A 12,500-nucleotide genomic window follows, 5' to 3' on the forward strand; every position below is an offset into this window, starting at 1 on the left:
AGAATTTGTTCTTAACTGACTTGCCTAGTTAAATAAAGGTTACATTTGACATTTTACATGAAAAAGTCTATCTGCCCGGTACAGTTGAAACCAGGATTCATCAGAGAAGAGCACACTTCTCCAGCCAGTGGCCATCAAAGGTGAGCATTTACCCACTGATGGTTTGCTGATGTCGGGTTATGGTGTGGGCAGGCTTAAGCTACGAATAAATGTGCCTTTTATTGATGGCAATTTGAATGTACAGAAATAACCTTAAACAGATTCTGAGGTCCATTGTTGTGCCGTTCATTCACCTCCATCACCTCATGTTTCAGCATGATAACGCACGGCCTCATGTCGCAAGAATCTGTACACCATTCCTGGAAGCTGAAAATGTCCCACGGCCTGCATTCTCACCAGATATGTCACACATTGAGCATGTTTGGGATGCTCTGGATCAACGTATAGAACAGCGTGTTCCAGTTCCCAGCCAATATCCAGCAACACACAGCCATTGAAGAGGAGTGGGACAACGTTCCACAGATCACAATCAACAGCCTGATCAACTCTATGTGAAGGAGATGTGTCGCGCTGCACGAGGCAAATGGTCACACCAGATACTTTAAGGTTTCAATGACCAACATATTCATATCTGTATTCCCAGTCATGTGAAATCCATAGATTAGAGCCTAATGCATTTTTCAATTGACAGATTTTCCTTATATGAAATGTAACTCAGTAAAATCTTTGAAAATACTTTGCTGCGTTTATATTTTTGTTCAGTTTATATAACGACCTGCCCGTATCACTATCGCTATGGGAATGCCCTTTGAACCCAAGGTGAGTTTCAAAGGAAATCACACAACTGAGATCTGGATTCATTTCCACTAGAACAGAGTACACTACAACTATGTACTGGATTCATTTCCACTAGAACAGAGTACACTACAACTATGTACTTGTTGAACAGCCAGTGTGATGTCCTGCGTTGTTTTTGGGATCTGATAAATGCACGATGTTGAGACGGCTTGCTCTTCTTGGAACAAAGACATTGATTATGGCAGGGTAGCCTAGTGGTTAGAGTGGAGGGGCGGCAGGGTAGCCTAGTGGTTAGAGTGGAGGGGCGGCAGGGTAGCCTAGTGGTTAGAGTGGAGGGGCGGCAGGGTAGCCTAGTGGTTAGAGCGTTGGACTAGTAACCGGAAGGTTGTGAGTTCAAACCCCCGAGCTGACAAGGTACAAATCTGTCGTTCTGCCCCTGAACAGGCAGTTAACCCACTGTTCCTAGGCAGTCATTGAAAATAAGAATGTGTTCTTAACTGACTTGCCTGGTTAAATAAAGGTAAAATAAAATTACACCACAAAAGTTCACCTTGGGGAACAATACAAACCTTATTGAATTGAATTCAGTAGCACTATGAAATACTATGGATGAACCGTGAAGACAACAGAGATGGACAGCGTATGTAAAAACATTTATTGGTTGAGGACGTATTATAGTTGACATGGCCTTTCTACCAGGCTTGGTGGTTAATATTAACAGTACAGCTTCCTACTTCCTCTACTCTTTAGTCTCAGACATGGAGCTTCACCATTCATCAAAAAAAAAAAAAAAAATCAAAAATAATCTTTACATTTACTTGATACACACAGGTGTGTGTGTGACGGTGTGGAATGTGTGTGAGGGTTAAACATTATGAGATGGTCAACTATAACAATATACATGATTAAGATCAGATTATGGACAGAGCAGAGCACAGAGCCAGGTTACTATAGCCTGGGTTACACCCTATGGGCCCTGGTCAACAGGAAGCACACCATATAAGGAACAGGGAACCATTTGGGATTCAGACATTATAGTTAAGCAGAAAGCATCACTCCAAATAACCTTAGTCAGCCAATCACATCGCTCTATCCCACCCACAGAATCAAGGCTGACTAACTGGCTGGTTCACCAGATGTGATTAAGAAATTAAACATGAGCATCGTATTGGTCCAGACAAACCACATGATCTCAACACGAGGACTTCCTACTCCAGATTACCACATTAACAACACACAGGACCTGTTTCCTGGACACAGATTCAGCAGTTTTGGTCCAGTAGGATTCATGTGAGTCCAGGATGCCAGCCTGTAATTAAGCAATAAGGCACAGCCCCCCTATAGTGCCAATATACCACAGCTAAGGGTTGTTCTTATGCACGACGCAGTGTGGAGTGCCTTGACACAGCCCTTAGTCGTGGTATATTTGCCATATAAACCCCCAAGGTGCCTTATTGCTATTAGAAACTGGTTACCAATGTAATTAGAGCAGTAAAAATTAAATGTTTTGTCATACCCGTGGTATACGGTCTGATGTACCACGGCTGTCAGCCAATCAGCATTCAGGGCTTGAACCACCCAGTTTGTAATTCTCTATAAATGGTGAGTGTCAACATCAGGTTGTATTTTGTCTGTTTTACAGCAGGCTAGTGTTCTCAGGAGAATCCAGCTGAGTTTAACACAGCATGTTGTTTTCTTCCAGTTTCCGGTTTCAGGAGCCAGTTCCAGGAGCCGGTTCCAGGAGCCGGTTCCAGGAGCCAGGGCTAGGAGCCGGTTCTAGGAGCCGGTTCCAGGAGCCAGGGCTAGGAGCCGGTTCCAGGAGCCGGTTCTAGGAGCCAGGGCTAGGAGCCGGTTCCAGGAGCCGGTTCAGGAGCCAGGGCTAGGAGCCGGTTCCAGGAGTCGGTTCCAGGAGCCAGGGCTAGGAGCCGGTTCCAGGAGCCGGTTCCAGACCACTCAGTGTGCGGTGTGTTGCTCTCTCCTGTGTCTCTCTCATTACCATGACATTCCTTCACACAGACACTGCCCCACTGACGGCCATCTTTGCTTGTTCCATCGCCATAAGCAACAACAGCCCAGCAGAGAGAAGGAACACAGTGCACATCAAAATGATGACATTGTACACATGACACTGCGCACATCAAATAAAAAAAACAAGTGTAATGAACCCAGATGTTGTTTTCTGTCTGATCTAACCTACTCTCTGACAGGATATGTGTAATCTAAAGAGAATATAGTGACATGGAGTTGCATCTCCTCCAGTATGTATGTATGTAAGCGCTTCATATTAGTCTTTGGCATGGTTCAGTATCGGAGAAGCCCATTGGTTGAGCTGACGTTCACGCCAGACCAATAACAGGAGAGCAGAAGATCAGGTCAATGCTTCATCGTCATGGATTTAAAAACCTCGTATTTACTTGGTTAAATAACATCCACATACGTTTCCCAGTGACACAAAGCGGGAAATAAAATAAACCCATTAAATCGGAGTCTGAATCGATTTTAAAAAAAACTGTTGAGATTGAAAGAGAACCACCGTCTTATCAATGGTAAGACTTTAATTCTTTAAGACTTTAAATTCTTTACAACAATATTAAGACATCTATAAACGTTCTTCAGGGCTTGAGACTTTTTCAGAGAGAGGCAGCTGTTCTCATCCACTCCTCAGAGTACACAACAGCTGCACCAACCCACCACATCCACCCCAGGAGGTTAACAGACGGCCCTACCAGGACAACCCACCACATCCACCCCAGGAGGTTAACAGACAGCCCTACCAGGACAACCCACCACATCCACCCCAGGAGGTTAACAGACGGCCCTACCAGGACAACCCACCACATCCACCCCAGGAGGTTAACACGGCCCTACCAGGACAACCCACCACATCCACCCCAGGAGGTTAACAGACGGCCCTACCAGGACAACCCACCACATCCACCCCAGGAGGTTAACAGACGGCCCTACCAGGACAACCCACCACATCCACCCCAGGAGGTTAACAGACGGCCCTACCAGGACAACCCACCACATCCACCCCAGGAGGTTAACACGGCCCTACCAGGACAACCCACCACATCCACCCCAGGAGGTTAACAGACAGCCCTACCAGGACAACCCACCACATCCACCCCAGGAGGATAACAGACAGCCCTACCAGGACAACCCACCACATCCACCCCAGGAGGTTAACAGACGGCCCTACCAGGACAACCCACCACATCCACCCCAGGAGGTTAACAGACAGCCCTACCAGGACAACCCACCACATCCACCCCAGGAGGTTAACAGACGGCCCTACCAGGACAACCCACCACATCCACCCCAGGAGGTTAACAGACGGCCCTACCAGGACAACCCACCACATCCACCCCAGGAGGTTAACAGACGGCCCTACCAGGACAACCCACCACATCCACCCCAGGAGGTTAACAGACGGCCCTACCAGGACAACCCACCACATCCACCCCAGGAGGTTAACAGACAGCCCTACCAGGACAACCCATCACATCAACCTCTCTCTTCCCCCTGTGTAGGAAGCACTGATCAGAACCAAGAGCTTTCAGAACCAAGAGATACAGCAGTCTAGCTAGGGAGGCCTGTCCCGTACCACTGTAGGGGTTGGAGGTCAGGGCCCTATACCACTGTAGGGTTAGAGGTCAGAGGTTAGGATAGTATGTTTAAAACCATGGTTACTTGGTTAGATTACAGTACTGTTCATGTTGCTCTAAACACAGTAAAAAAAACAAAAATAAATCATTCAAAGAAAATAAAAAAAGAAAGCGCCTGAAATGAACTGAAAAAACGAAACAATAAGATGTACAGCTGTAGTTCTAACAATAGTATAATAAACAATAATAATAACAACAACAACAACGTGTGTATAGATATGTAGGTATTAGAGAGGGCTATTCCAGTTATTTCTCTTCTCCTCAGATAGATGATGTTACCTGCGTCTCAAATGGAACCCTATTCTCTATAGGGCACGATCACAGCCCCTAGGGCTCTGATCAAAAGTAGTGCACTACGTAGGGAACAAGGGTGCCATTTGGGACTCACAGTCCCTGTCTGGTTGAGGGCGCCTTGCTCCGGGTTTTGGCACAAGACTTAACGTCCACGGTGAGATGAGACCAGGGGATTGGCTGAAAATGTATTCCATACGGCGAGATGAGACGACGGGACAGGTCTGGGAGACACGACAGGCTCCGCCCCTTACTGGTCCCCCTCCACTCGCCTCTTGCGGACTGGAGAGAAGACAGGAAGAGGAAAGGAGAAGAGGACAAGGGGGAATTGTACAGTGAGATAGAAACTTGATCAAAACACAGTAAAAGACATGGTGATCAAACAATCCTAAAACAGTCCCGTGCTGGTCAGAAGAGACAGAGGAGTCCAACCCTATGACTTTACAGTGCATACAAGCCCACGTCAGAGTCAAACCGGCCCCCGTCAGAGTCAAACCGGCCCACGTCAGAGTCAAACCGGCCCCGTCAGAGTCAAACCGGCCTTATGTCAGAGTCAAACCAGCCTTATGCTCAGAGTCAAACCGGCCTTATGCTAACGGATGGTCAAACCAGCCTTATGCTAACGAAGAGTTCAAACCGGCCTTATGCTAACGAAGAGTCAAACCGGCCTTATGCTAACGGATAGTCAAACCAGCCTTATGCTAACGAAGAGGTCAAACCAGCCTTATGCTAACGAAGAGGTAAAACCAGCCTTATGCTAACGAAGAGGTAAAACCAGCCTTATGCTAACGAAGAAGTCAAACCAGCCTTATGCTAACGAAGAGATCAAACCAGCCTTATGCTAACGAAGAGATCAAACCAGCCTTACGCTAACGAAGAAGTCAGGGCTTCAGACAGGACAGGAGGAGAGAGGCCCAGGGCTTCAGACAGGACAAGAGGAGAGAGGCCCAGGGCTTTAGACAGGACAAGAGGAGAGAGGCCCAGGGCTTCAGACAGGACAGGAGGAGAGAGGCCCAGGGCTTCAGACAGGACAAGAGGAGAGAGGCCCAGGGCTTCAGACAGGACAGGAGGAGAGGCCCAGGGCTTTAGACAGGACAGGAGGAGAGAGGCCCAGGGCTTCAGACTGGACAGGAGGAGAGAGGCTCAGGGGTTCAGACAGGACAGGAGGAGAGAGGCTCAGGGGTTCAGACAGGAGGAGAGGCCCAGGGCTTCAGACAAGACAGGAGGAGAGAGGCCCTGGGCTTTAGACAGGAGGAGAGAGGCCCTGGGCTTCAGACAGGACAGTAGGAGAGAGGCCCTGGGCTTCAGACAGGACAGTAGGAGAGAGGCCCTGGGCTTCAGACAGGACGGGGAGAGAGGCCCTGGGCTTCAGACAGGACAAGAGGAGAGAGGCCCTGGGCTTCAGACAGGAGGAGAGAGGCCCAGGGCTTCAGACAGGAGGAGAGAGGCCCAGGGCATCAGACAAGACAGGAGGAGAGAGGCCCAGGGCTTCAGACAAGACAGGGGGAGAGAGGCCCAGGGCTTCAGACAAGACAGGAGGAGAGAAGCCCAGGGCTTCAGACAAGACAGGAGGAGAGAAGCCCAGGGCTTCAGACAGGACAGGAGGAGAGAGGCCCTGGGCTTCAGACAGGACAGGAGGAGAGAGGCCCTGGGCTTCAGACAGGACAGTAGGAGAGAGGCCCAGGGCTTCAGACAAGACAGGAGGAGAGAGGCCCAGGGCTTCAGACAGGACAGGAGGAGAGAGGCCCAGGGCTTCAGACAGGACAAGAGGAGAGAGGCCCAGGGCTTCAGACAGGACAGGAGGAGAGAGGCCCTGGGCTTCAGACAGGACAGGAGGAGAGAGGCCCAGGGCTTCAGACAGGACAAGAGGAGAGAGGCCCAGGGCTTCAGACAGGACAGGAGGAGAGAGGGCCTGGGCTTCAGACAGGACAGGAGGAGAGAGGGAACAATGTCAAACGACAGGAAAGAAAGGAGGAAGAGCTCTTTCAACAGGACTAGAAGAAAAGTCCGTCTTCAAGAAGAGAAGCTAAATGTCGTCCTCACAAAAGCCCTGGGTATAAAACAACATGAACCAAATCCACCCACCCTCCGCGTCACCATGGAAACAGTTGGAAATGTGTCTTTGAGATGGTAGAATTATGATATAACACTGTGTATACTAATATACTGGCGCTGACAGAGACTGCCTTATAGTCGCGTCCTAGGAAACTATGCAGTTTTTTGTTTTTTTACGTGTTATTTCTTACATTAGTACCCAGGTCATCTTAGGTTTCATTACATACAGTCGAGAAGAACTACTGAATATAAGATCAGCGTCAACTCACCATCAGTACTGAGCCAAGAATATGTTTTCGCGATATCCTGTGTTCTGCCTTACAAACAGGACAACGGAATGGATACGTTATGCAGCGACCCAAGAAAACGACTCGAAAAAGAGGGAAACGTACGGTCTATCTGGTCAGACTCCGGACAATATATCGCGCACCACTCCCCAGCATTCTTCTTGCCAATGTCCAGTCTCTTGACAACAAGGTTGATGAAATCCGAGCAAGGGTAGCATTCCAGAGGGACATCAGAGACTGCAATGTTCTCTGCTTCACGGAAACATGGCTTACTGGGAAGACGCTTCCGATGCGGTGCAGCCAACGGGTTTCTCCACGCATCGCGCCGATCAGAAACAAACATCTTTCTGGTAAGAAGAGCGGCGGGGGCGTATGCCTCATGACTAACGAGACATGGTGTGATGAAGGAAACATACAGGAACTCAAATCCTTCTGTTCACCTGATTTAGAATTCCTCACAATCAAATGTAGACCGCATTATCTTCCAAGAGAATTCTCTTCGATTATAATCACAGCCGTATATATCCCCCAAGCAGACACATCGATGGCTCTGAACGAACTTTATTTAACTCTTTGCAAACTGGAAACCATTTATCCGGAGGCTGCATTCATTGTACTGGGGATTTTAACAAAGCTAATCTGAAAACAAGACACCCTAAATTTTATCAGCATATCGATTGCGCAACCAGGGGTGGTAAAACCTTGATCATTGTTACTCTAACTTCCGCGACGCATATAAGGCCCTGCCCCCTTCGGAAAAGCTGACCACGACTCCATTTTGCTGATCCCTGCCTACAGGCAGAAACTAAAACAAGAGGTCCCACGCTGAGGTCTGTCCAACGCTGGTCAGACCAAGCTGACTCCACACTCCAAGACTGCTTCCATCACGTGGACTGGGACATGTTTCGTATTCGTCAGATAAAAATATTGACGAATACGCTGATTCGGTGTTCATTAGAACGTCGTTGAAGATGTCGTTCTCCCATAGCAACGATAAAAACATTCCCTAACCAGAAACCGTGGATTGATGGCAGCATTGTAGTGAAACTGAAAGCGCGAACCACTGCTTTTAATCAGGGCAAGGTGTCTGGCAACATGACCGAATACAAACAGTGCAGCTATTCCCTCCGCAAGGCTATTAAACAAGCTAAGCGTCAGTACAGAGACAAAGTAGAATCTCAATTCACCTTTGGCTCAGACACAAGAGGCATGTGGCAGGGTCTACAGTCAATCACGGACTACAAGAAGAAACCCAGCCCAGTCACAACCAGGATGTCTTGCTCCCAGCAGACTAAATAACTTTTTTGCCCGTTTGAGGACAATACAGTGCCACTGACACGGCCTGCAACTAAATATGCGGTCCCTCCTTCACTGCAGCCGAGGTGAGTATCTCTTCCCTCTGCTCAAACCTTCTCCAACCTATCTCCTGATTCTGACCACTACATTTAAACGTGTTAACCCTCCTCGCAAGGCTGCAGGCCCAGACGGCATCCCCAGCCGCTCCGCTGCCTCAGAGCATGCTCACAGACCAGCTGGCCGGTGTGTTTACGGACATATTCAATCAATCCCTATACCAGTCTGCTGTTCCCACATGCTTCAAGAGGGCCACCATTGTTCCTGTTAAGAAAGCTAAGGTAACTCCCTCCTAACGACTACCGCTCCGTAGCACTCACTTCCGTCATCATGAAGTGCTTTGAGAGACTAGTCAAGGACCATATCACCTCCACCCTACCTGACACCCTAGACCCACTCCAATTTGCTTACCGCCCAAATAGGTCCACAGACGATGCAATCTCAACCACACTGCACACTGCCCTAACCCACCTGGACAAGAGGAATACCTATGTGAGAATGCTGTTCATCGACTACAGCTCGGCATTCAACACCATAGTACCCTCCAAGCTGTCATGCTCGAGACCCTGGGTCTCGATCCCTTCCTAACCCTGTGCAACAAACTGATGGGTACTGGACTTCCTGACGGGCCGCCCCCAGGTGGTGAGGGTAGGCAACAACATCTCCACCCCGCTGATCCTCAACACGGGGCCCCACAAGGGTGCGTTCTGAGCCCTCTCCTGTACTCCCTGTTCACGACTGCGTGGCCACGCACGCTCCAACTCAATCATCAACGGACGACACAACAGTGGTAGGCTTGATTACCAACAACTGTACGAGACGCTCCGCACTACAGGGAGTACTCTCTCTCCTCTGGGCATCCTCTAGGAGTGTGGTGTCAGGAAAATAACCTCAGACTCAACGTCAACAAAACTAAGGAGATGATTGTGGACTTCAGGAAACAGCAGAGGGAACAGGTCCCCCTATCCAGGTCGATGGAACAGTAGTGGACCAGGTGTAGCAAGTTTTAAGTTCCTCGGCATACACATCACAGACAAACTGAATTGGTCACTCCACACTGACAGCGTCGTGAAGAAGCGCAGCAGCGCCTCTTCAACCTCAGGAGGCTGAAGAAATTTGAACCTTGCCTTGTCACCAAAAGCACTCACAAACTTCTACAGATGCACAATCGAGAGCATCCTGGCGGGCTGTATCACCGCCTGGTACGGCAACTGCCCGCCCTCAACCGTAATGCTCTCCAGAGGGTAGTGAGGTCTGCAAGATCACCGGGGGCAAACTACCTGCCCTCCAGGACACCTACACCACCCGATGTTACAGGAAGGCCATAAAGATCATCAAGGACATCAACCACCCGAACCACTGCCTGTTCACCCCGCTATCATCCAGAAGGCATCAGTACAGGTGCATCAAAGCTGGGACTGAGAGACTGAAAAACAGCTTCTATCTCAAGGCTCAGACTGTTAAACAGCCACCATTGAGTGGCTGCTGCCAACACACTGTCATTGACACTGACCCAACTCCAGCCACTTTAATAATGGGAATTGATGGGAAATGAGTCAAAATATATCACTAGCCACTTTAAACAATGCTACCTTATATAATGTTACTTACCCTACATTATTCATCTCATATGCATACGTATATACTGTACTCTACATCATCGACTGCATCCTTATGTAATACATGTATCACTAGCCACTTTAACTATGCCACTTTGTTTACTTTGTCTCACATACTCATCTCATATGTTATATACTGTCACTGACTGATACCATCTACTGTTATGCTGCTCTGTACCATCACTCACTGTTATATATCCTTATGTACATATTCTTTATCCCCTTACACTGTGTATAAGACAGTAGTTTTATAATTGTTAGATAGATTACTTGTTGGTTATCACTGCATTGTCGGAACTAGAAGCACAAGCATTTCGCAACACTCGCATTAACATCTGCTAACCATGTGTATGTGACAAATAAAAAATTTGATTTGATTTGAGTCTGACTGTAGTATAATATACAGTGTTATAGTAACCCTGTTAGACTGACTGTAGTATATTATACTGTGTTATAGTCAGTCTGACTGTAGTATAATATACTGTGTTATAGTCAGTCTGACTGTAGTATAATATACTGTGTTATAGTCAGTCTGACTGTAGTATAATATACTGTGTTATAGTCAGTCTGACTGTAGTATAATATACTGTGTTATAGTCAGTCTGACTGTAGTATAATATACTGTGTTATAGTAACCCTGTCAGCCTGACTGTAGTATAATATACTGTGTTATAGTAACCCTGTCAGCCTGACTGTAGTATAATATACTGTGTTATAGTCAGTCTGACTGTAGTATAATATACTGTGTTATAGTAACCCTGTCAGTCTGACTGTAGTATAATATACTGTGTTATAGTCAGTCTGACTGTAGTATAATATACTGTGTTATAGTAACCCTGTCAGTCTGACTGTAGTATAATATACTGTGTTATAGTCAGCCTGACTGTAGTATAATATACTGTGTTATAGTAACCCTGTCAGCCTGACTGTAGTATAATATACTGTGTTATAGTCAGTCTGACTGTAGTATAATATACTGTGTTATAGTAACCCTGTCAGTCTGACTGTAGTATAATATACTGTGTTATAGTAAAGCTGAGTGATGGTGTGTGTGTGTGTTCTTACTCAGGTCATTGTTCTTGGTGATAGCAGCAGCAGCTCTAGCCCGTGGGCCTTGCTGACAGAAGTGGTAGCCAAACTTCACTATGCTGTTGTTGTCCTCCAGCATCTTAGCCATCTCCATCTCTACTGAAGTCCCCAGCTGCTGCCTCTGTAGAGACACACACGTCAAGAACCACACACATCAAGAACCACACACACACATCAAGAACCACACACACACATCAAGAACCACACACACACGTCAAGAACACACACACACACACACACACATCAAGAACCACACACACACACACACATCAAGAACCACACACATCAAGAACCACACACACACATCAAGAACCACACACCGCTTGGTCTGACTCCTGGAGAAGTCAAACAGTGCGTCACCGACCAACATTTTTTAGATGCCCTCCTGTTGACCACAGTGACAAAATGTAGCTGTTTTAAAGTTATTTTCCTGCAATTCTACACATTTTGCCATGTGTCTGAGAGAACATTTGAATCCTACACCATTTTGCCATGTGGCTGAGAGAACATTTGAATTCTACACCATTTTGCCATGTCTTAAGCAATCTGAGTGACTCAAACGTTGTAACTAAATGAACGGGGGCCCCACATCACGACAAATGTTTTTGAATTCTATATTCTCCCTGACGTCCTAAATGTTAGTGTGTGTATAGTTAGTGTGATCATGTATGTGTGTATTTAGTGTGATGTGTGTGTATAGTTAGTGTGATCATGTATGTGTGTTTATAGTTAGTGTGTGTGTTACCTGGTTGTCTATCTTGATCTCAGTGAGTGTGTGTGTGCGTGTGTGTGTATATTTAGTGTGTGTGTGTGTGTGTTACCTGGTTATCTATCGTGATCTCAGTGAGTATGTGTGATATGTGTGTGTGTGTGTGAGACCTGGTTATCTATCTTGATCTCAAATCAAATCAAATCAAATCAAATTTATTTATATAGTGACATATGTGTGTGTGTGTGTGAGACCTGGTTATCTATCTTGATCTCAGTCAGTGTGTGTGTATATTTAGTGTGTGTATGTGTGTGTGTGTTACCTGGTTGTCAATCTTGATCTCAGTCAGTGTGTGTGTGTGTTACCTGGTTGTCTATCTTGATCTCAGTCAGTGTGTGTGTGTGTGTTACCTGGTTGTCTATCTTGATCTCAGTCAGTGTGTGTGTGTGTGTTACCTGGTTGTCTATCTTGATCTCAGTCAGTGTGTGTGTGTGTGTGTGTTACCTGGTTGTCTATCTTGATCTCAGTCAGTGTGTGTGTGTTACCTGGTTGTCTATCTTGATCTCAGTCAGTGTGTGTGTGTGTGTGTGTGTTACCTGGTTGTCGATCTTGATCTCAGTCAGCGTGTCGT

At 47.0% G+C, this 12,500-nt stretch overlaps 1 protein-coding gene across 1 annotated transcript in view; it reads right to left on the reverse strand.

Moving 5' to 3' along the window:
- Positions 1–3,894: 3,894 nt before the first annotated feature.
- Positions 3,895–12,500, reverse strand: part of tmod2 (tropomodulin 2) — a 50,774-nt gene continuing 42,168 nt past the window's right edge. Inside the window, 3 exon segments of the mRNA XM_065012407.1 lie at positions 3,895–5,039; positions 11,137–11,281; positions 12,466–12,500. The exon segment at positions 12,466–12,500 is cut by the window's right edge and continues 109 nt beyond it. Coding sequence (XP_064868479.1) covers positions 5,008–5,039; positions 11,137–11,281; positions 12,466–12,500 — 212 coding nt within the window. The 3' untranslated portion in view covers positions 3,895–5,007.

The sequence above is a fragment of the Oncorhynchus nerka genome, linkage group LG27, assembly GCF_034236695.1.
Source record: "Oncorhynchus nerka isolate Pitt River linkage group LG27, Oner_Uvic_2.0, whole genome shotgun sequence".
NCBI classification, from domain to species: domain Eukaryota; kingdom Metazoa; phylum Chordata; class Actinopteri; order Salmoniformes; family Salmonidae; genus Oncorhynchus; species Oncorhynchus nerka.